Source organism: Panthera onca, chromosome D2 (assembly GCF_046562875.1).
Source record: "Panthera onca isolate mPanOnc1 chromosome D2, mPanOnc1 haplotype 2, whole genome shotgun sequence".
NCBI classification, from domain to species: Eukaryota; Metazoa; Chordata; class Mammalia; order Carnivora; family Felidae; genus Panthera; species Panthera onca.
The window spans coordinates 53,663,974-53,689,216 of record NC_138349.1 but is presented as its reverse complement, the minus strand read 5'-3'; the positions used below and the strand labels follow the sequence as shown (position 1 = coordinate 53,689,216).

The 25,243-nt window shown below is 37.8% G+C and overlaps 2 protein-coding genes across 8 annotated transcripts in view; both read right to left on the bottom strand.

Moving 5' to 3' along the window:
* Positions 1 to 553: 553 nt before the first annotated feature.
* MSS51 (MSS51 mitochondrial translational activator) lies at positions 554 to 12,532 on the bottom strand. The gene is made up of 7 exons (XM_078434412.2): positions 9,316 to 12,532; positions 4,827 to 5,070; positions 4,395 to 4,550; positions 3,235 to 3,359; positions 2,469 to 3,035; positions 2,035 to 2,128; positions 554 to 1,442 (listed from the first exon to the last, which is right to left on the bottom strand). The coding sequence occupies exons 2-7, from the start codon at positions 5,045 to 5,047 to the stop codon at positions 1,223 to 1,225; spliced, it is 1,383 nt and encodes a 460-aa protein (XP_078290538.1). The 5' UTR covers positions 5,048 to 5,070; positions 9,316 to 12,532; the 3' UTR covers positions 554 to 1,222.
* Positions 12,533 to 12,658: 126 nt separating this feature from the next.
* The window catches only part of PPP3CB (protein phosphatase 3 catalytic subunit beta), a 59,041-nt gene continuing 46,456 nt past the window's right edge, over positions 12,659 to 25,243 (bottom strand). The window contains exons 11-15 of one of the 7 annotated variants that reach the window (XM_060642417.2): positions 23,737 to 23,763; positions 21,579 to 21,663; positions 20,505 to 20,602; positions 15,795 to 15,824; positions 12,659 to 14,274 (exon numbers count right to left, since the gene is read on the bottom strand). In XM_060642417.2, coding sequence (XP_060498400.1) covers positions 14,096 to 14,274; positions 15,795 to 15,824; positions 20,505 to 20,602; positions 21,579 to 21,663; positions 23,737 to 23,763 — 419 coding nt within the window. In that variant the 3' untranslated portion in view covers positions 12,659 to 14,095. The remainder of the gene's footprint in view (positions 14,275 to 15,794; positions 15,825 to 20,504; positions 20,603 to 21,578; positions 21,664 to 23,736; positions 23,764 to 25,243) is intronic. The other 6 variants (XM_078434409.1, XM_078434411.2, XM_060642418.2 and 3 more) reach the window with 6 other exon arrangements.

Sequence of the window (25,243 nt, the reverse complement as noted above, 5' to 3'; positions counted from 1 at the left end):
CATTTGTTTAATAAAATTCTACTTCACAAGAGCTTCATTATTCACTTAGTGATCTCTCTTTTCACTCTATTACCTTAGGAGTACAGGCCTCTCTCATGGTTCTTATTCCATATCACATCTTATAATAGAGATTATCTATGTATATGTATTACTTCCCTTCCTAGGTTAAAAATAAGGTCCATCTCTCATTCACCTTTGTATCTCTCCAAAGCTGTAATGCAGCACCTTTCACACGGTAGGTACTAACTTCATACTGTGAATGAATATGTGAATTCTAATATTACCCCTCGCAGAGTGGGCAATAAGAATGTATATGCATGTGTTAGGGCTGGGGGTGGGAGGCTGAGGTCATGGCAAGGTCGTAGGAATGAATATTTAAGGAAAATCCTCATCTTGAGAATGATAAGAGAAGGATGGCATGAGATGGGAAGTGGCAGAGTAGCAGGCCCAGAGAGCTGGTGTTAACAACTCTTTTGGCAAAAGAGAAACCTCAAGTCTTGAGGTATTGTGAGTAGACAAGTAATACTTGCCAGTGAATAGGAAAAAGGATACAACAAGAAGCCCCAAACTGAGTTTATTATGGTATAGACTAGGTAATAACAAATAACTCCAGTACATTCAACTAAAGCCTGAGATACCCTGGGATATTTAAATATAACACCAAGCAAAAAGCTACTCTAGGGTGAGAAGAGCCCAATAGAAAAGAAGAAAATAAGATATTTATCTAGAAAAAGCCAGGAAATAGAACAACATACCAATCCTCACAACTTCTCCCACGTTCCCAACCGCTTCTCTGACTTGCCCATTCGTGTACCCCTTCAAGTCGTTAACACCTCTCCATTTTTTAGCCAAGATTTCTGGATAACAAGAAAGTCTTTTCCAAAAGAATAAGGTGCCATTCTTCTCCTTTACACCATCTGATTCAAGGTAAAACTTTCTCACAAAGGAAACTATTAGGAATTCTAGGCTGGAAAGACATACCAGGGCCTCTTGCCATGTATTAAATCTAGAATCCTGTCTCTAGAAGCTATTTATGGCTAACCTCTTAGAAATGAGTCACATCACACAGAACTCCCATTCAGCTGAGAATCTTTACCTGGACAAGTGAATGAGGTTTAGGACATAGTGGATTTCAAAGTCAGCAACAACCTGACATCAGCAGAGTAATTTCATTACAACCTCCCCATTTTCTAGAAATCCAGTCAGGATCTGGGTCAGCTATTTAAACTCCACCATCTACTTTTTCTTCCAGTTGCCTCCTATCCAACTGGCAGGAACTTCCAAGAAAGATGATATAATAGGCATTGCAGTATACTGGCTGCTTGTTGGGGTTGGAATAGGCCTGTTCAGGTTTGAGGGATGCAAAAGGGTTAGCTCCATAGGCGGTGATGTTTGTATCCAAGTCCACCAGAATCTGTAATGAGGCTGCCAATTCCTGATGGCTATGGGAGACAGATAAAAAAAATAATAATAATAATAAAATGCTGTGCTAATTATGAGAAACATAGGAGAGAAATTTCTCAGAACTTGATGCTTCTGTACTCATTAATCCCCAAAATTACCTAAGGCTGGTTTAGGCGAGGGGATATCCCTTCCTACCAAATGTCTCACTAATCACCTGATTAACTAGCATAGGACTTGGTTCTAAGGGGATTAGAAAGCCAAGTGTGGAAAGGAAGAAAATCCTCACCAGAAGATAGAAGATGAGCAAAGGGGAGAGAAATGAGCTCATCTATATAAAGAGAGGTGTTGAGGGGCGCCTGGGTGGCTCAGTCAGTTAAGCATCTGACTTTCGCTCAGGTCATGATCTCACGGTTCGTGAATTCAAGCCCCACATCGGACTCTGTGCTGACAGCTCAGAGCTCAGAGCCTGGAGCCTGCTTCGGACTCTGTGTCTCCCTCTCTCTCTGCCCCCCCCCCCCCCACGCTCTGTCTCTCTCTCTGTGTCAAAAATGAATAATAAACATTAACAAAAATTTAAAGAGAGGTGTTGAGTGAGTCAGGGATATATCAAAAATAGGAGGAAGTTGAAACCTGTAAACAGTGATCAATGTAGGGATCTCATAATCACGAAGTAGCAAGAGGGTGGGCAGCCAGGCCTCCATTAAGTCTGGGGAAGCATGGAAACCTATGGAAAAAACAACAAAAATAGAAATGGATATAGAGAGGGGAAAGGCTGAAGTAGGGCCTAAGCAAGATACTTTTTTTTTTTTTTTTTTTAAATTGTGTTCACCCTTCTCCTCACCTTGCTCACCTCCAATGCTCATTTACCATCATCATCTACCCCAGGTTCTTCAGTGGAAAATTCTGAACCCGGGCATAGCACAAATGGCTAATGATCAACCAAAGTTGTCATCATATTGTGTTTAACCTGACCAAATGAATGGGATTCCAAATATAGAAAATACAAGAGTCAGGATAAAAAATTCCCAGAAAAGCCACCCAGTATTCCCCTAAATGATTCTTACCTGGATGGAATGTCACCACCAAATCTGGATGGGCTATCCGCCCAGTCTCTACCTCCTCCTCCCAGAAGTCATGATAGAGGCCTCTATGGCCACTGAGCTGAACTGTGCCAGGTTCCAGGATGGGAGTTGAGGGGTTCTGTGTAAAGCCAGCAGATACGTCTATACCCACCATGATCACACGGAGGCCAAGGTGTCCAGGAAACATGTAGCCAAGCTCATCATAGTCCTCGGGGCGAGTGAGGAATGTCTCCACGTGGGAAGCACCAACCACATGCACTGTGCTTCCCCCAATCTTCCCAACATTTATCCCCAAGGCCCGAAGCCCAAGGCCCAGTGTCAAGGGTCGTGAGAGGGCATCTGTCAGCAGCCGCTTCAAAGAGCCCTGCAAGACATCTGGGTCTGGCCTTGGCCGTCCTACGCTGGCCCACAGGGTGGTCATGGCATGACTACCTAGCACAGCATCCAGTGTAGCATCTAGCTGTAAATGCCGCATAGAAAACCAGGTATCCCAGCTCTGTACAGTTTCAGCCAGGCATGGCCAAGGCCCTGAAGGTAGGACAAAAGCACCTGTAGGAAAGAAGAAATAAGAATGACATAATCCTTTCCTGGCTTCAATATTCTTTCCAAGTGTACTCTCCCAACTTGTGACCAGGAGTGCCCCACTCAGTTTCTCATTTTTTCCTTCTAACAACATGCTTTCATCTCTCTCTCCAAATACAACCAATTATGACCACTATGTCAGAGTTCTCCAACACTATCACTTCACCTGTGACTAGGAGCCATTCCATGAGACGGTCCACAGCTACAAGACGCAGCTCTTGACAAACCTTCCTGTGTGCTGGCCAGTCTGACCTCTGGCACTCTGGACCACAGTAATAGACATTTCTGCACCTGAAAGAATGAGCCCCAGAAACAGATGTTCCTATACCTCAAAGGTATGTCAGGGGAAGGGAACTGATATTCCTGCACCTAGGAAGAAAGATCACTGGATAAGGAAGGTAAGGAGAGGAGTGACAACTGATGCACTAAATTTGGAGATTATATTTGGGAGGGGAGGCATGAGAGGCTAGGAATGTAATTATTCTCTTGGGTTAGAGTGACACCTCAGTCTATATCTGGAACAACTCACTTTTTACATCACTTACAGAAAAAATAAATAACAGGAGTTTGCAGCTGCCCTATTATCACAGGTATGGCTCAACTCCCCAGAAGAGATAATGATCTTATACCTTGAGTACTGAAGAGGAGGGAGGTAAAGAAGATTATACAGTCGTCCCCCCTTATCCAAAGGGAATATGTTCCAAGATCCCCAATGGATACTGAACTCACGGATGAACTAAACCCTGTATATACTGTTTCCTCCTATACATACATACATACATACATACATACATACATATCTATGATAAAATTTATAAATTAGGCACAGTAAGAGATTAACAATAAGACAATTATAATATACTATAATGTTATATGAAAGTGGTCTCTCTCTCAAAAGATCTTACTGTATTGTACTCACCCTTCTTCTTGTGATAATGTGAGATGATAAAATGCCTACATGATGAGATGAAGTGAGATGAATGACATAAGCACTGCAACACAGCATTACACTACTATAGACTTTTTGACAATAGTCAGAGGAGGATCATCTGCTCCCAGACCATGGTTGACCATGGATAAGTGAAACCACAGAAAGCAAACTGCAGGTGGGGGGGAGGGGACTATTGTACCATAATCTGTCTGACCTCCCCATAATACCCAAAATAAGAAGGAGCCCAATCCTTTTCTAATCTTTCTGTGGCCTGGATCACACAAAATGAGTGGGCCTTAAGTTATTTTGAAAACTCTTAGACCTTTCCTCCTGCAAGGAAGTCTTAGAATAGGATCATTTCTGGATGACTCCCCATTTAGCCCCCAACGAGTCACCTTTTGCACTGCCGCAAGACCTTGGAGTCTGAAAGACCACTAGGGAGAGCTCTACAGTGAGCACAGAATCGGAATGTGTCCTCCATCTTCTGGAACATTTCTTGAGGGCATCGAAATCCAAAGCCTGATACAGAAGCACCCCCATCTAGCACCAACCTGCAGAAATGGCATGGTGAATAAGTGGCAATAGGAAAAAGAGTTATCTCCAAAATCTTTCATGACCTGTACCTTGCCTCCAATATATTTCCATCTACTCCCACTATTTCTCACATAAGCAAATTATATTTCTTCTATACTAATAAAACTTACAAAAGTCAGGATGAGAGACTCCCTCATTGTAAATGCCCCATATTCTCCAAGCTATACTCCCTCTTTGCCTTCTAAAATCACTTCTACTAGAGATATTATTCTTCCATAGAGCGAGTCACTCACTTGTATTCTTCATAGCTTTTCATGCTTAGCTTTTGAAGGATTAGCTGAGATAGGCCAGGAACATTATTTTCCAAGGAGAAGAAGCCAAGCGCATCAATGCTAGGGTCAGGTTTTGAGAGGGTCAGAGGCACAGGGGTCACAACTGTGGATGGGGTCACAACCATGGGAGCCACTGATGAAGGGGGTTTCTTGTGCCTTCGCTGCCGAGATCTTGGAGCCATGGCTGTCCACTGATACCTGGGGACTATACACAGAACAGATATGGAATGAAACTTTGCAAGTTGGTCACATATGATGTGTTTTCATATGTTTGACCTTTCACTTCTCATTCTAGTCTCTCAGACCTAGGTATCTGTAAGACTTATTTGGTATCTACTGATTATTGATCACCATAGGCGATTATAAAAAAACAGCAGGGAAATAATTATATATGAACATAATTATACATATATGTGTTACATATTAAGTTTTACATAAAATTTAAATACATATGTAAGGAAATGCACAGGAAAAGGTCTGGCAGGTCTCATGTAAAACCAATAACAGTGATTAACACTGAGGACAGAAAGAAGTAATGGGACAGGAACTGGGTTAATCAAAAGGAACTTTAGACCTATCTGTGATATTTGACTCTTGAATAGTTAGAATATATTTATATATTATTCATATAATCCTTTTAAAAAATCAAAAATCCTTTTAAAGTGAGCAATTATATGGCATGTCCTACATTCACATGGTTGTGCAACCACCACCTCTATCTAGTTCCAAAACATTTTCATCATCCCAAAAGAAAACCTCATAACCAGAGGTGCCTGGTGGCTCAGTTGGGTAAGTGTCTGACTCTTGATTTCAAAAAGAGAGAAAAAAAAATCAAAAGAGAGAAAAAAGCAAACAAAAGTTTTGGTTGTCCAAAACTACCAGCTAATTGGAGGATTAGTCAATTTCACTTAGTTGGGGAAATAAAACATTCATTTTAGAAAACCTACCATCACAGTTGTAAGCAATAGACCCAGAGGAAGAAATTAAACGCAACACAAAATCAGCATCACAATGCTAAGAGTTATATAGTCAAAGCAAGTTATAAAAAATTATGAAGAAAATTTCCTAAAGAGGCGAGTTTTGAAGTAGAACTGATCCCGCACCCACCCACTACCTAGCAGGAACTCTGTGATATTCTCCTTTCTTGGCTTGTCTTCTCCCATTCCTTCTACAATTGTTGAGTAAACAAAAGGAACTATATTGGGAAAAATAAAAACATGCATTCACTCAACAAATATTTATTGCTAAACATATATAATCACTCATAAAATAATGGAAACAAATATGAAAAATATACTCAACATCTAGATGTCCTGTAGAGGGATCAAATGTAAATCATAACATAAGGCAGTATATAAATACTGTAAGTGAAACTAAAGCACTAGTGGGAAATCAGAAGAGTCTCTTTAGTTGGTTAGCTGTAGGAAGACTTTGTAAAGCAGGTAGCAGTCAAAATAGACCATGAACGATGGTAATTCTTTGAATACATGAGATAAAAAAAGGAATTCTTAGCACAGAGAAGAGCATGAGCATAGAAATGTAGATGGGGGGGCGCCTGGGTGGCTCAGTCGGTTAAGCGTCCGACTTCAGCTCAGGTCACGATCTCGCGGTCCGTGAGTTTGAGCCCCACGTCGGGCTCTGGGCAGATGGCTCAGAGCCTGGAGCCTGTTTCCGATTCTGTGTCTCCCTCTCTCTCTGCCCCTCCCCCGTTCATGCTCTGTCTCTCTCTGTCTCAAAAATAAATAAGCGTTAAAAAAAAAAAAAAAAAGAAATGTAGATGGGAACACTCTAGAAATTAATGAAATCGAATGATTTGAGTTTGACTATAACAACATAAACATTAAGAACTAAAACTATAAAGTCTTAGAAGAACACAAAGGGAAAAGGTCATAATATGGATTTGGCAATTTCTTAGATATGACACCATAAAAAGAAATGAAGTACTGATAATATGCTACAATGTGGATGAACCTCAAAAGCATTATGCTAACTGAAAGAAGTCAAAAGGTCACGTTATATGACTTCATTTATATGAAATATCGAGGAAAGTTAAACCCACAGACAGAAATCAACTCCTGGTTGCCAGGGACTGGGTGGAAGAGGAATGGGGAGTACCTGCTAAATGGTTATGGGGTTTCCTTTTTTTTTTTTTTAAGTTTATTTATTTTGAAAAAGAGAGAGAGCATAAGAGAGCATAAGAGAGCATGCACTCAAGTAGGGGAGGGACAGAGAGAGGGAGAGAGAGAATCCCAAGCAGGCTCTGTCAGTGCAGAGCCCAACTTGGGGTTCGAACCCATGGAACTGTAAGGTCATGACCTGAGCCAAAACCAAGAGTCAGACACTTACCCAACTGAGCCACCAGGCACCCCTGGTTATGAGGTTTTCTTTTGGGATGATGAAAATGTTTTGGAACCAGATAGAGGTGGTGGTTGCACAACCATGTGAATGTAGGACATGCCATTTAATTGCTCACTTTAAAAGGATTAATTTATGTTGTGAATTTCATCTCAATTGAAAAATAAAAAAGAAAGGTACCTGTAGAGATTGAGAATCTAAATATTAACTTTCCAATTAACTGCCTCCAGGGACAGGGAAATGGCAGAGGATAAAAAGGCTGACAGTGGTTGGTTTTACTATGAATAAGGTAACTTTTAAAGTTCAAATCAGGGATCATGTTTTGTTACAAAAATAGTCTGACATTTAATCCTTCTGGACCAGATCTGTTAGGAAAAAAACTCTAGAATCATCATTCAGATGAAGTGTAGGTGGCAGAACAAACAAAAACCTCCCAGAATCATCCACTAAAATCTATTATCTGTACACCTGAAACTAACATAACATTGTAACTAACTGGAATTAAAATTGAAACTTAAAAAAAAGAAAAGCTATTACCTTATGACACGGCTTTTTGCAAACTGCTGTCCTCAGTTAATGAGGGAACTAATTTGTATTTTCTTTTGTACTTTCTTTCCCCTCCTTTCATTCCACCTGTGTAATCTCTCCCCTCATACCACAGATAAATGGATGTTTTCAGAGTCCAAAGAACAGATAGCTAAGCTCATCTGCATTCTACATTCTCACTAATACAGAAGAAATTAGACCTGAAGGTGGTAGATTATTTTAAGATTTAAGGGTCCCTTTACTAAAGGATGCCTTCACACCTGAGTACCCCATTTCCAACAAGTGACCTGAATCTTCCCTCCACTTTTAATCACCACACATTCTCATCACATTTCCAGAATCATTCCAACTTTAGAAGCATTCATCTGCTCTACCTACCCAGCCTCCTCAGGCAAGAAAACACCTTCTTGAACCTTGAAAGAATGGATTCATCTTTTCTTTACAGGTATGGAGAAAAATTATCTTTGTTCTGATATAAGTCAAGGGTCTTAAATCCCAGGATTAATAAATATATATTCCTGATGTTCAACTAAAAGTCTTCTGCAATGGAAGCCAATTAAGACAAGAAATGTATTGCCTCACTTATCTGCCTTTCCAAAGAGGTCCTTCTTGAAAGGAAGACTAACTCTTGGCTCTCTAGAAGTTGGCTGAACTCACTGGGAAGTGAAGGAATCACAGTTTGAGGAGGAGTGGGGCGATGAAATCCCTGAGAGTTTCCTCTATGTCTAGAATGGGCTCATGATACAAACTAACTAAATTTCTGGCAGGAAGGTAAGAAGGTGGGAATGAGAAGCCAGGTCCTTGCATTTGCATCTACATGAAGCTCATGTCTGAGTTTGTGTACCCCAGGCCCAGACACAGCTTCCTTGGTTCTAACTTTTCTGCACAGAGTCCCAGGATCCTCCAAGTTTGAGGGGAGGGACGGGACTGAGAGAAACAAAGGCAAAAAAACATAGAGGACAAGGGAGAAGTTGGAAAGAATTACATATAATGAGCTTTCAGAATTTTCTAGAGATCAGAGTCTATGTCACCTAGCAAGGAATCACCTTTTTTCTAGCTGCCCCCAGTGGCTTGGGCTCTAATTTATTCTCCATATATAAAAGAGAAAACACCAACACCAAGGACTAAAAAGGAGACATGAACTGGACGGTCTAGAAAAACTATTATCCTTCATCTCCAAATTCCCTAAATATTAGCCTATTCCCAGACCAGGTCTCCCATCCTTCTCCCTCACCACCAAAAGCCTCAAGTTTCACCTACCACAGTATCTTCTCGCTATCTCCAGACCAGGAAGACCTATGTAATTTTCTGTAATTCACCAGCAAACACAAAACATCTTTGGGGAGGCAGGGAAAGGGGAGAGTGATGCTAGTCATTGGGGATCCTCAAAAGGAGTTAGGAAAGAGAAAGCGAAAAGGAGGAATCCATTAGGAACACTATTATTAAGCACATTCAGATGCTTAATCAGTGCTAACACTCCTTGGGGTGATAAATGTTTTACTCAACTATAAACTAAGCAAGCAGATGATTTGAAGGGAAAGGAACTTACCCTGCTAAGCCCTAGGCTTCCTTCCTTCTCTCTTTCTTCCAAGTGAAGTGAATGCTTGATCTCCTCAGATCTAAGCTGTGGCTGACTTGCAGCTGTCCCTTCGTATCACTTTCCTTTGCAAACTGCTGAAATGCTGCGTCTCTGTGATTAGGTATACCCTGCCAACCAGACAGACAACACTGAATTCTCCCTAACGAGGCAAGGAGGGACCTGGCCCCCTGCCCATGGACTTCTCTCTTTCTGATCTTCCTTGTCTGCCAAGATGGTTCAGTATTTATTCTGTCAACACACCCAAACTCACCAAAGGCCAGTCAGGCTAAGGAAAGATGAAACCTACTGCTTCTTTAACCTCTCTTACTAAGGCAGCATTTATGCTCTTAGTCCACAGTGGCAGAAAAACAAACAAACAATAACAAACAAAAAACACCTAGGATTAGTTCAGAAGTCATTAGTTGGTTGGAAAGGGAGGCACTAGCTCAGAGCAGTGGGAACTCCTAGAGTTCTGGATGTTAATCCAGACCCAGGAAGAGTTACCCCAAGCCCAAAGTCCCTTTTAGCCTAACAACACTGCTCAAACACAATGATTAATATACTTAATTTGTATATTAAGTACAAATGTAATACCCAAGAAAGAAGAACAGAAATGGTCATTTAATGGTATAGAAGAAAATCAATTGTAGGGGAAACAAAATTAATTTGTAAAATTCACTTTCTCTGAAAGGAAAGCAAGGTACTTTGAGTGAATGTCATATCAGGCACACTCCATTTATTTCAAAAGAGTGAATAAGAAGAGGAATAAAATAAGCAAAATCAAAATATTACTAAAAATGCATTCTACTTCTAGGAACAGAAAATATAAAAGAATCAATTCAAACATCTTCTCATTCCTTCCTATAATGAATACTGATCCAAGGGATTTAATTATGCATTCCTAGCTCCTTTTCACTTACCAAGCTCCAGAGTCTATCGTAAGTTATTAGGACAATGGTCCTATATGACTGCAAGACCTAACTTTCTGCTTATATCTGGCCCCAGCTATATGTCACTTACCTGCCTCTGTGATCATCAAACTGGGGAACAGAACAACTTGCAGGAAGGTCCTGGAATGTGGTAAATCAAAAATCTATACATGAACAGATGCAGAGAATGGATTCCTTAAAAAAAATTTTTTTTAACTTTATTTTTGAGAGACAGACAGCACAAGTAGGGGAAGGGCAGAGACAGACCAGGGAGACAGAATCTGAAGCAGGCTCCAGGCTCTGAACTGTTAGCACAGAGCCCGATGTGGGGCTTGAACCCACGAACCATGAGATCATGACCAGAGCCAAGCTGGACGCTCAACCGACTGAGCCACCCAGACACCCTGAAAATGGATTCTTAAGGAACTCCAGACTATAGGAAGCAAACTAAAAGCAGGTAAGGTGGAAGAAAAGTGTTAAGGATGCAATTACATGACATTATTCAGAACAGCCGTGGACAAAAGAAAATCAGTTGCAATAGGCAAAAATCCTGAGTAAAATGGGAGTAATTCATTTTAAGCAAATGTTTCAGGTCTATTTCAAATCAACTGGCAGAACATTTAAAGGTTATGAGTTCTGTTAATATTAGCTGAACAACAGAAGGCACGAGAAGTGAGAGGTGGTCTTTTCTTTTAATTTTTTTAATGTTTATTTATTTTTGAGAGAGAGACAGAGAGAGACAGAGAGAGACAGAGACAGAGTGTGAGCAGAGAGAGAGGGAGATACAGAATCCGAGGCAGGTTCCAGGCTCTGAGCTGTCAGCAACAGAGTCCCACGTGGGGCTCGAACTCACAAAACATGAGATCATGACCTGAGCCAAAGTTGGACGCTTAACCAAGCCACCCAGGCACCCTGAGAGATGGTCTTTTCTAACTCAGGAGTGTCATCTTTGACTATAAAGGAATATAAAATAAAGAAAAAACTGATATTGAATATTAATTTATATTTTACCATCATAGCTACTAGCTCTGGCAGACATTTAAATTTACAATTTAGAAAGATCTGAACTTTTCAGTTTGCTTTCATCATGAATTACATTTATTTTTTTATTTATTTTTATTTTATGATAGAAAGTGGAGGGAAAGGCAGAGACAGAGGGAAGGAGAGAGAATCACAAGCAGGCTCCACACTGTCAGCACAGAGCCCACTGCGTAGCTCAAACTCACAAACCATGACATCGTGATCTGAGCCAAAGTTGGAGGCTTAACTGACTGAGATACCCAGTGCCCCATGAGTTACATTTTTTAAAAAGCCTTAAAAATGCTTTCATGGTTCACTGTGAAACCTTAAAAAATACTTCTATGGTTCATAGTTCTGAAGAAAGACTAGAAAGAGGTTCCTATTCAACAGGTACAAAGTGGTAGGTGAGGCACTGGGTGATTTTTCTACCACTCTTAACATATACCACTTTTTCTGAATTTTGTTCCTTTCTCTTACTTTCTTCCTCTTTTTAATTTTTACTATCAACCCATAATTCTAGTTTGCTAATGATGTTTTACGTTTACCCATGATTCCCCCCAGTGATGAATCTAAGGGCAGAGTTCCTGGTACCTGATATTCTAGTTAAGCTCTTAATTTAGAGATGCACAGTTTTCATAAAAACAGTAACATCAAGAAGAACCTTTAAGGTATGCAGTGCATAGCAACTTTAAGGGTAGCTCATGGACTGGTATGTGTGTTAAGTTGATAATACAGCAACTAGAAGCTGTAATAATCATCAATTTGAGTTCTGTTTGTTACCTGAAATTAGGCAAGTATACACACTTCAATTTAAATTAATGCTTTCTAATGTGTATCATATTTATTGTTGAAAACTGTAATAAGGTTACCATATGATTACATTATAAAATGTTGAGCAATATCCTAATTTCCCTCAATTTGCAAAATTCCATACTATTTTGATTATGGCAAAGAAGGAATATGATGGCAAGAAAATGCAGTATCATGAATATCCTTTTTCTTACTGTTAAAATACCCAATAAGTTCCCAATACAACTGTAACAAAATTCTAGATAATAACATTTTCTTTCAATGAAAAGTCAAGTGAAATAGTGATTTTAAATATTAGATTTAGAAGGCCTATAATAGGCACCCAAAGTCCTCTAGTGCTCAATTACTAATGCTCATGTAAGACAAATGTAACCAAAGTTAAAAAAAAAAAAAAGCAAAATTTATGAAGATAAGAATTTAATTCATCAAATTATCATGAACTATCCACGAGATAATCTTCTCTGAAGGCTATATACCAGTTCTGTTAACAGAATTTTCTGATTTGCACGAGGTCAAATCAGACTACATCTTCCAAATAAAACCCAACACAGAGATAGGAGCAGCGGCCCATGCATGGAATTTATTGTGTGCTACTGTTTATAAAATACTCGAATAGTCCTGCACATGCATAATATTTCCAACTTAGACAGGAGACCATACAGGGTGCACTTTCTGGCAAACAAAACAATAGATGGTTCCGCTGCCTGGAGCTCTGAGTTGTATTCCAGGGCATGAGGGAAGCAGGCCACCAAAGTAAAGGGAAATATCAAACTACAGTGGCAATCAATACAGGTCAATAATTGTGAAAAATTAGCACATGGTTCCATTTAGTTTAACCAAGCAGTTCTGTAACTATCAAAGGAAAATGTTCAACATGCAATCTTGACTTTTATGCTTCCACTAACATCTGAATGATTGAACAGAACCATTGCTTCTATGCTGCATTGCTTAATCAAAAACACTTCCAGAACATTTTTAAAATTTCCTTTGCATCAAAACATAAAAATGATAGAAAGCCAGCAGCAAATCACCCTGGTGGCTATTTAAGCAACTTGAGTACTCACAATAAACTAAAATTTCTCATAACATCTAGGTAACCTATACATGTCGTACCTGTACATCATAGGTCTATATATTAAATATTTGCAAAATGAAAACATGCATACACAAAATACGTCAAGTTTTACAGACATGATTTGAAGTAAAATTTACGTTGACAATGTACAAACTTCTTTTAAAGTACCTTAAATGAGTAATTCTGTAATTCTTCATAATTTTGAAATTTAGAGGTTTTCTTAAATCTCTGGGGTGTAAATTTCAAAAGATCTGGGCAAAAAAGATTCTAAATTAGTTTTTGGATTTGTGTTCAAGTAAGAGAGTCTGCCTAGAAATAGGTTATGCATTCATAATTGAAAAATACCAAGACTATATTACAGAATTAGCCACATTTAAGAACTATAGACCTGAGGTCAGCATTTTGTTTAAATGCCAACTGGGTTTCTCAGCATTTTGCCCATAATTCAAAATACAGCTTAGCAACCTCAGAAATGTATTTTAAGACCATGCTAATTCATCCTTTAAAGACATTTCATGAGAAAAAAAAGTCCACATTAGCTCTTAGGATTGCATTTGAAGTCATGGTTAAAAAACAAAATCTAATTCTACTGAGGGGAAAAGAAATCTCATTTGTAAACTTAAATGTGTGAACCACAAGCATAAATGGAGGTGTAGTTGCCCTCCACTGGAAATTGCCCCAAGCCCCTTGCTCACTGCTCTCCACCTTGGCAGCGATGACCCAATCTTATCAGATAGTACAGCATGTCCCAGGGCCCTCAAGCCTCCATCCAGGAAGGGGGCTGGGGTCTCAAAAGCACAATGGTTTCTCCAGAGGGACTGTGACATTTACAGTCAGCTTGGCCGACCCCTCCAGATCCTGGGGGTGATCTGTCCATTTGGGGCCCGAGATGTGAGAGTCCCTGGGAAGCCGTGGGTCACTGGGCACTATGGTTGCCAGTCCCGTGGTTCTCAGTGGCATGTGCGGTGTTCAGAGAATTGAAACCATCTTGCTGTACAGCATCTTTCCGGGGTGGCATTCTCTCATTGATCCTATCCAAACCCTTTGCCTCTTCAAAACTGCAGATTCTATGTGGTGGAGAGAATCCTCGTATTGCTTAACAAAATGCAAATTTGATAAGTCAGTAATTGAAAAACATTTCTGAGATTTCAAAAACATAATTAATGATTTTTAAGAAGAAAGAAATTAGCTGTATGTAGCAACATTTAAGTCTTACTTTAACTGAATCTTATCCCCATTCCAGACTTCCCCTTAAAATGTGAAATGTTTAAACCTGAATATAAACATGATCGCTTCATAGTGTTAGCATAGCCTTTATAAAAGAACGCACAAAAGTAACTCTCCTCTGACCCCAAAATTAACAAACAGGCAATGGTCTCAGGGTCTCAGTCTGACTTCTATTATACCAATTATCTCCTACCTCAGACCCTAAAATCACCAGTGACTATCACAGTAAGGCAGCAACAAGAGTAGGGGCAAGTGAGGAGGCTAAACAAGGTTATCCTTGACATACAAATCTGTACCAAGAGCTTGGGAGGAGAAAGAGGTAAGTAAAGTTAAGTTAAAATTTAGCAGATCAGAACTATCTTGGAGGTCAAGGTATCATCACCCCATCACCACCAGAATGAAATGAAAAAGGTGGGAAATGCCTCCAGGAGTTAGGTCTGTGTTTGGCTGATAGCAAAACGTATTCATAGTTTCAGATTTCAGGAAATGTTTTCCTTAATTCAATGCATGTTCAATGCATTATTTCCATAATTCACTGCATGTTCTTTGGAAACCCAAATCAAAGTAAATAGCAATCCTCCTCCAATTGTTGTAATTTCTCATTTACTTCATCTGGAATGATGCATTTTCCACTATTAAAATGTGCATACAAAAGATTTCCATACTACTGGTTATAATCTGGTTGTTTTAACATGTGCAATCTTTGGAATTCTGAGTCTGTGCAAGTGAACCAAATAAATGGTTGGGCAGTAAAGCATTAAATAATGTGTAACATCAAACCAACATATGATGTACATGAGTATAATATTATCAGCAAACACTAGGCCAAACAGCAAAAAGTAAATAAATAAATAAATAAATAAATAAATAAATAAATAAATAAATAAAAATAAAAATCATAGTGACAGCTCCTGCAGTCTCAGGTAAATTACTGAAAATGAGTAAAAACTAACTCAAACCTATACCTAGAGGGGGTTTCACTTAGGAAAAAAATGATCTGAATAGCACAGAATCATGCAAAATGTGGAACAGAGCTTTCTTTGCAACCTCAAATGCTACAATATTATAGCATAACATGCTGCACTCTAAAGAATTCAGGAACAAGTCAATGCTGGTTGCACAATATACTAGAAAAGGGAAAAACCAGATTGTCACTGTGGAAATTGGTCCTTGTGATTTAAAAAAACAAAAAAAAAAACAAAAAAAAAAAACACACACACAAAGAAAAGAAAAAAAAAAAGAGGAATGTGACTATCAAACTCAATGAGTCAGTGAGTCTGATTCACCTTGGGCTGTGCAAACTAGGAGTAAAACACACCCACAGGACATTCTCTGATGCCCACCCACACACCACAGATCTCTGCCCAGCGCAAGGACTCTGATCGTACCTTTTTCAGCCTCAATAGCCTCAACTGTGGCTGTACAGAAGTGAGCAGAGGCATGCAAAATGAATGAGAGAGATGAGAAGGGTCATATTGTACAGCAGAAAAGGCAATGATCACTTAAAATATCACAGTATCCCATACTACATCATCATTTACAATTTAACATAAATAGTATCCACATTAGAGAGCCCATCCAATCCCCCAATTCCTGACACAGCACAGTTTACACACAGCACTATGACAACATCGCTCAGAGCACAGAACACATAGACCTAATGCAAACACAGACACCTCAGCACCCATGCAGATGCACTCCAGTATTAATTACCTATCATGAATTCAGTATTTTGATAGCCTTAGAATTTTTCAACATGTTTATTATATCACATCCATCACAATCACAAGGAAATTCTCTAAGGTGAAATTATGATGGTTGAATTGTAGCAGAAGAGCAAAGAGAAGATTCCTTTTTTTCATCTAACTGAAATAATACTCATTATCTGTTATTCCATAAGATATAAACTAGAAGGGGTCAGTAATGCTTTTCCTGTTGCTTCTAATTCATAAGGCATTGCAAAAGTCAGTATGGATACAATGAAACTTAAGGAAAGTAAACTTGGTGAATTGCTCTTGGTAGACTAGTTCTGTAGCTCTGTTGTTTGTGGGTAACCTAAAAGGACCCCTCTTATCTACTAGGAACTTCCTTTCTATTCTAACATTGATTAGTGTCCCAAACATCCACAGATACTAACGTCTACAGCCTTTACAAAAAAAAAAAAAAAAAAAAAAAAAAAAAAAAAAGCTTATGTTCAGTTTGTCATGAACTCAAATTTGCCTCTGGTACTAACAGCACGCATTTGCAAATGAAGATGGAAAGGCCAACAAACATCTTTTCAAGCCCATCTACCAACTAGAGATGACTCAAGATAGAACTGAGGTCTTTCAGGCAGTAAGTCCTGTATGATATGGACATACACATAGGTCATATAAATGAGAAATGCATTCTTAGTATAGCTGGTCTCTAGCCCATTTAGAGAATTTCAATATTATTTAGTCACACATTTTGTAGTCAAACATTCTTTTGGCTCATCTCTGGGTTCAAAGTGTATAGAACATTCACATTGAGGGCCAGGATCAAAGACTGCAGAGGACAATACTGACTGACAACATTGCAAATTCTCCACTTCACTCAAAGTGCACACACTCAGAATATTTATAACAATAATACCCCATCCTTTCTATTTTGCTTCTTCTACAACAAGGCCAATTTGATTTAGAAATACTAAACGTTGTCCAAAGCAGTTATTAATGTGAAAGAAAACTGATGAATCTAAGGAATTAAAGTAGACTAAATTAGGAAAGTTTGTTGATCTTAACAAGATAGTAAAGTGAACTGGGGGGGGGGGCGGGGACCCAAAAGAAGTAGGTTGCACACTGAATTAAAAAAAAATTTAATTTTCCTTAACTGTTAAACTATATTACAAATCCAAGCAGACAAACTTATTGTATACCAACTAGACAAATAACCACTTAAAAAATCTAGCTCTGTACATATGGAGTATACTCTTGGAATTTTCCCAGACAGAAAACTGGGATAAATGACCCACCTCTATTTGATCAGCCCTGCAACTTCTATTCTTCAAAATATGGACTATTTTCTTTATAATTTAGGCATTGAATGAGAAAAAAATAAAATGCCTATCAGAATATGTGTTATATATGGTAACAAATTAAAAATAAAACCTGATATCACTGTAAGAATTAGTATCTAATTGAGCGTATCAGTAGTCCAAAAGTCGATTAATAAATTTTTCAAATTATGAAATGTAACAACATACTTCTGAAATCATTCTATAGGCTTTAATTTTATATATAAAAGCATGTTCTAGGTCAAATTATATTTTCTGCTCTTTCCAGAAGCTCCTAAATGCTCCTAATCCTTTTGAAGATACAAAACATATTATCACACTCAAAACTGCTTGAATGTTTAGAACTGAAAAAAAGCCACTTGAAGCTTAATAATTAAGCTGGAAAGAAAGAGATCTGATAATTGCAAAATTCTATCTGAATGGCACAATTTTTCCTCTATTTGTTTTCAGTTTTATAAGGCCTCTTGACATGACCTTAGTAGGTTTGAGGATAGTGCTGTCACAAACTGTGTTCCTCAATACTACACAGGATAAATAATTAAGAGGACTTTGGCATTACTAAAATAGAGATGGTTACATATTTTCCCATATAGGTCGTGGTGAAGACAGCATTATAGGGCTAGCTCCCAATCAAATTTCCATGAAGAAAACAGACATAAAATATACCAATTCCTACTCCAAAAGAGTTGTGTAGTTTGTAAAAACACTCAAATATCATAAAGTTACTGAGAAGGCAATAGGACTTATTCCCTGACAACAGGACTGAGGTATTAGAATTTTAAAACTTTTTTTGCAATACTTAACTTTCAGTTATTCATATCAGGGAACATGTCTACTAAAATATCAGGAAAAAATTTTAAAACACACAGATGCAGCTTCTGTATGAGTTTTATTATGTACTTAAAAATGGGTTAATATTATTATAGTAGGGAAATCACCCCACACTATCAAGAGCCATCACTGGTACAGCTGGGGAGCTATCTAGTTTCCCAAATTAGACCCCTTAAACTCAGCATTGTCTTGTAACTCACTCTCCACTGGGAATACAGTCCCTTCGGTAAAGCTGTCTTTCAAACCTTCCCTGAAGTTGGGGTGAGTTCAAAGTTGGAAGACTGAGCTTCAGGCTGCATGCAAATTAAAAATGCATAGAAATGCTGAGCTGCCAACAAAGCAAGTACTAATTGTGAAATCGGAAAGGTTTGCTATAAATACAATGCAAAAGTAATAATATATCCAAGGATAATGGAGAGATGACTGTAGTGTATATTTATTAAAGTATGAAGCCTTTCAGTTTTCCTTTTATGAACAAAAAGGAGAAAAGGTATACCATTTTTCAAGCCATTAAAGTTTATCCTCTTCTATTAACACTTTTCCTAGTTTTATTGAATGTTTAAGATCTTAGTTTTAGTGAAATTCTTTTTAGCTCATGTTGCTAATGTCTACAATATAGTAAGAGTGGAGTAAGGAATATAAAGAAAATCAAAGCAGTTTTTCTTTTAATAAAAAAGGAAACCTCATTCAGAATGTAAATTTGAAACTATAATTTTAAAACCTAGCTGTACTTCTCACATATACCAGTGGTGGTAGCAGACAACACAATAACATATAAAATAGAACATGTAATAGGCTACAAGTAGGAATTATTTGTCTATAGGAAAATTTATTTATTTGGCACTTATTATGAGACTGAGTGAAATGAAACTGTGAAAAGTCAACCTAACTTAAATTTATTCAAAAATTTGAATTATTTTATTTATTTTGTTTGTTTGTTTAAAAAAACTCACTAATTACGACACCAGAAAGAAAGTTATCCGTGACTAAGGAAAACATCAGATCTGTTGCTGCCTGTTTGAATAGAGCAATGTCCCTTGGAGGGCTGTCAAAAGTGGCTACAATAAAACATAAATTAAGACTTTCCATATCACATTTTTTGCCTTCCAACCACAAGGGAAAGAAATCTAGACTTTGAGTTATTGTGTATACGCTAAAACATTCACATCACTCTCTTCTATTTAATATGTAACGGGCTTTCAAAAAGTTAACCCAGTATTTACACAAATATTTACGCCAAAAAAAGTAAGTTTTTTTTAAATATAAAATATTCAATGAGCCAGATTACAGGAATGCTTTACGTATAATTCTTTTTATTTTCATGCAAAATAAAGGCACACTTAATAACACCCTTTCAATTTTGACTTACAGGATTTAAATTCAACCCCTTATAACAATGACTTAATATCTAATGTTACATTCATGTTCAGAATGCACAAAGTACAGCAACAAATGCAGCAAACCTCAAAACAAGGTGCTACAGAGTTGCTTCTACATCAAAAGACAGACAAGCGTCTGATAGAGTAATTTAATTTAACATACTTTTACAGACATACAGCTAACCTAAAGAAAGACAGACAGATTTAGGAAAGCAGCTACATCTGCAGAGGAAGAAAACAGCATGTTACAGACAGTCAATTATACATAGAACATTTGACAAACACCACAGAAAACAAACTTTGGCATTATTCACCAGGGTACAAAACCTTGCACAAATCTTTTGGCAAGTGAAGTGCATAAGTAATGTTCTGGGGCCCAAGCAGACTGTTAATTCTAAAATTAAGTATCTGAAAATATAAGCATAGTCTAATACAATTACATAAATTAAAAAAATAAAAAATAAGAAACTTGGAATTACATTTCCATTTTAGTAATATGGATATCCTTGATTCACATTCAGAAACTGGGGCTCTTAAAAGAAAAGAGTGCATTAGACAAACAAAAATAAAGATTTTAACCATTATGATATGAGCTGCTCCCATATCATTTCATTAAAAGCTGAGAGACTGACCATTATTTTCAATTGAAAGGAATACCCATTCTATCAATGTTCTGCCTTGGTCAGGTTATTAACCAGACACTGCCTATTATATAGTATTCTGCCTGTGTCAGCTGCTGAGACAGGAACTAAAAAGCAGAAGGAATTCCCTGCATGCATTATGTGTATTGTTAGCAAAAGAGTGAGGTGTGCCCCAGTCCATCTGAGGCACAGCAAGTTGCATAACATCATTACCACTTTGCAGGGTCTGTCGTCCTCCAGCCAACACTCCACTAGGCAACATCCCTGTGGGAGTCAGGCCCTTGAGTGTCAGCACGCTTTCACTCTCCTCCCTATTGCAAAGAGATATAACAAACATCAGAGACTTCCAACAAGTACTTAGTTCAGAAGATGAGATGGGGCCCAGAGGTAGGCCATGTATGTAATTTATGACATTCATTGTTGTTACCATATTTTCCTCAATTCCAAGATAAGACATTTTTCTATATTTTAAATGTATGCCTTACAACTGACACATATATAGTTTTTCCTGAAAAGCCTTATTAAATATATAATGAGATTAATCATCAATGAGAATCAAGCAATTGAGAAAATATGGTATTTCATATGCTGTAAAGTCCAAATGTCAGATATAATGAGTTTTGCAAACAAATTTTTAAGGACTGACCCATTATGTGTACCCTTAAACCTGAATTAACCCTAGGAAAACAGCTTGTGGCTCCAGCAAAGGGGACTTCCTGTATGGATAAGCAAGTTCATCAGGAATACTCTAAAAAGTACCCCCTCCTGGGGCACCTGGGTGGCTCAGTTGATTAAGCGTCCAACTTCAGTTCAGGTCATGATCTCACTGCTCGTGGGTTCGAGCCCCGCGTCAAGCTCTGTGCTGACATATCAGAGCCTGGAGCCTGCTTCAGATTCTGTGCCTCTGTCTCTCTCTCTGCCCCTCCTCCGCTTGTGCTGTCTCTCTCTCTCTCTCTCTCAAAATAAATAAACATTAAAAAAAATTTTTTTTTAAATAAAAAGTACCCCCTCCTTCTTATCCTGCTCTAATTTTTAAGGTGTAGAACCAGTACTTTCATCACAGAAGGGCAACACATACCATAAGTGAGCAAAAATAATCACAAGGGTCAAAACCCCTAGTTTCAAAAGGACTTGTGTTCCCTTCTTCACTATGTAAATGTACAACTAACTTCTTTATAGGAAGAATGCTACTATGTTGCTTTTAGGTGTCAAACAGGACACTGCTTACAGCAAAGTACAATAAAAGGAATTTCTGTAAAACAAATAATCAGGAAAATGTATCATTACCTGAGAACAGAGAAGACCCTTGCCATCTTGCCAATTGCTCGAATTTTGTTTCTTATGATTTCTTTCCGGGCTGCAGCTGAACCTACTTTCAATGGAATAAATAGAAAAAAGGACTCAAGTTTAGGGCATCCACACTTGCACCATTCTATCACTACCCTATACCAGGCTCATCTTAACCAACACCAAACCCTCTGCCCACCAGCTCACATGAAGGAGACTTAATGAACTCATGCCAAAAAGCTTCTTACTCCTTCACTGTTTAGCTCAGCACTGGTCTAAGACTGGGGTTTGATACAGATACAAATGAAAAGTAATCCACAAACATTATGACTCTCACGCTACTGCTAATCAGTAAAACAGCAATGGGAAAGAAACTAGAACCCAACCTGTATCACAAACCAGAGAACAAAAATAATGCTAACAATCCTATCGTCTTTAATTCTCATGAGAGCCTATGGCATGCAGACTAACAGACAAGAGTTGGTAATAACTCTGTATAGTCTTCTATTTAACTATTATAAAAGCCTCTGACATGCAGGCAGGAAATATCCCATCTTACTATGATAAAGTAAGTTCCTTGCTCTAAGTGGTTTAAAAACAATGGTATACAATAACTACTGTGCAGATGGCACTGAACTAAGGTTCATACTAATATTTCAACAATAATGCACATCTTAACCTCATGGACTAGACGTCCTCAAAGTCATGCAAATATATACAAGCTCTTATATCCCTAGGTGAGTATGACACAAGGAGAGTGAACAAGAAAAGATTCCCTAAAAAACATGGCTAAAGGATCACTAATGTTACCTCTATAAAGGGTTGGCTGTACTGCCTATCACTGGTACAGAAGAGAATATACCAAAATAACTTGATCTTTGGCTGAAGAAAAACTCAAAATTGTATCTTCCTTCCCTTGGCCTCCAGAAAGAACAACAATCTCAGTCCTGTTATCTCATATATAGCAACTAGAATCACTCTGGACCCAAGAGTGTGGTTCCTTAGAGCTGTGCTTCAACATGATGAAAACACACATATGGAAGCACCATGGTTGAGGAGAAAGTTAAGGAAAGGCTAAAGAGACTAGACTAAAAGGGGCCATAGGTACACAGAGGTCTGAACAACCATAAGTCTTCTGGGCTAGAGCATCTCATTTAAAATTCAAGCAGCCCACAAATACCATATAATTAAAAACTAAGATGATGACTGGACCCTACCACAAGGAAACAGAAAAGAAATCTAATTTCAAAGACGAAAACAAAAGACATATTTTAAAGAAAACAGGCTCCATGACCATGTTTATGATGCTCTAAAGGGTAATATTATGAGCAATGAAGCTACAGTTTTTACAAATACAAAACTGTGTAGGTACCATGGTATTACACAGTGTTTTTAAGATGCCAAAATACTACTAAAAATCTCAGAATCATAGAACATTAGAATTTCAAGAGACATTAGGGATATATTGCAAAGTTTAATCTCATTTTCTAGACAAAGAAACTAAATTTATTAAATGTCTTGTCCAAGGACATAAGGGAAGTCTGATCTCTTTGAATGAATTAACACAAACATTTTGTTTCAAAATGGACAGAATTTTAAAAACAGCTAGACTGGGGGAGAGGAGTATGAGGATGGGAGAGGATGGCTGCAATGAGGCACATTCATATTTTCAGCCTTAATTTATATACATATAAAACTGAATGATATGTAAACTATACTGATTTCAAATTTTAAAAAGTCACTGGAATATAAAAACACTATACAAGTCAGGATTTAAAATCAGTCTACAAACACATCATGCATAATATTAAAGTAAATGTCCACAGTAAAATTACTCTGGGGAATAAGACAGACAATCAAACACCCCTAATCATGCAGGGAAAAGTACAAAACATTACAAATAAGCAAAAGAATGAAATTTTAAAACAAGAGGAATGAAAAAGAGGGAAAAATATTTCCATGCACAGAAAGACAGATATCTTGGAATATGACTTCTAAAAACATCAAATTCTAACTCATATAAAACTTAAACTAAATTTGCAAAAGGCCCAAGAGGACTCTGCATCAATAGTATTCAATGAATGTGCTAACTTACATGGATATGAGGATAACTTATGAAGTCATATTTCAAAACAATGTTACTCTGTCTGGTCTGTACCTTTTTTATTGCCATATATGAGCCGTTCTTCAGATGGAGAGTCCAGAAAAAAGGAAGTGAATGATGGAGAAAAGGTGGTTGAGACAAATAAAAAGATAGAGATTTAACTTGGCAGTGGTACTGAAGAATGAATGTAGAAAGAAAGGGAGAAAAATGAAGGCCCTCATATTCAAAATTTGAAAAATGTAGTATTGTAGGATCTAGTGAATAAAAGAGGGATGCCACTGGCTAGAACTCTAAAGGAAAGATTTCTTAAAAGATATGTGTTCAGAAGAAATTATGGACAGAATGACTATAATATTTGATGAAAGTAGACAAATTAGGGACAGAAAAAAAACACGTGAAAACACATAAGACTGATAAGAGACTGTGCAAACAACAATCGCCCATTTATATTGATACCCCTAAGGAAATGTGTCACCCATGGGAATATGTTAAGTGAAAGGTAATGACACAAATGATATACAAACTCATGTGGTTCTTCAAGGACACCAACATCTGCAAAATCTATAGCATACACAGAGAAATGTGGGTAACTTCATAAACTACCTCAGTGGAAAATCTTACCCACTCCCAATAATGAAAAGGCTAAGCCTCCCACACTCCATAATAACAAGAGCACACAATTTCTTGAATCTGAATTGTAGAACTTTTGCACATACTCAACATCAATAGTATGTGCTTTCTGTTCCCAATCCAATCTGGGAGCTTGCGGGACATCTTTTTGCAGAAATAGCAACAGACTGTTTCAAGCAAGTAATATCTCTAAGAGAAGACAGTAGAGATGTTTCATTTGAGCTTTCCATATCTTCCATTCTAATGCAGAGATATATGATTCCATTACAGGAAATGCAAAGTTTTAGTTTAGTAAAACTACTACAACACATGTGGGTTACGTATTTCCTTTACCAAACTCAAGACAAAAGATAAATATATGAAAGAAATAGTATGCATTCTAAAAATCACAGACATCAGTGTTCAGAAATTCTTTTTAATGATTAAATAACACCTCTAAAAAGAATGTGCATTTATACATGCAATATGTTTATGCAAATTTTTGCCTTTAAAAATAAATCCACATATACATTAAACAATACAGAATACCAAAGATCATCACTTAAGAGGCTTATTCCTTTACCCAATCTCAGGCTTACATATGCAAAAACTATTCTTTCTTTCCTGCCACTGGGAAATCTCCATTCCTGCTCTCTCCCTTTCCCCACAGAAAAGCTAAACCTTCCTCAGCAATCTGCCCCCGCCCGCCCCACCAAGTTTTCTTTCTAAGTCAGATTTCTCCCCATGCCCAGCTCATAGGATGGTTCCACTGCTGAGTAGGAAAAGGGAAAGGAGAGGACAAAAGACATGCTATTATGGTGAAAGGAAAGGAGAACAATGTACAGAATTAAGGGGAAGAAATACAGGAATATGACTAAGAAAAGGAAATAAACCTAGTTCCAGTAGCTCTTTTCGCTATCCCACCCTAGTACCTATCCTAATGTCCTCCCCT

Excerpts from the sequence above, each read along its gene's own strand:
- MSS51 (XM_078434412.2), bottom strand. The coding sequence starts at position 5,047 with ATGGCTCCAAGATCTCGGCAGCGAAGGCACAAGAAACCCCCTTCATCA. Across the intron at positions 4,551-4,826 it reads AAAAGCTATGAAGAATACAA|GTTGGTGCTAGATGGGGGTG; the intron begins GTGAGTGACTCG and ends CCATTTCTGCAG. Across the intron at positions 3,360-4,394 it reads GTCTTGCGGCAGTGCAAAAG|GTGCAGAAATGTCTATTACT; the intron begins GTGACTCGTTGG and ends TCATTCTTTCAG.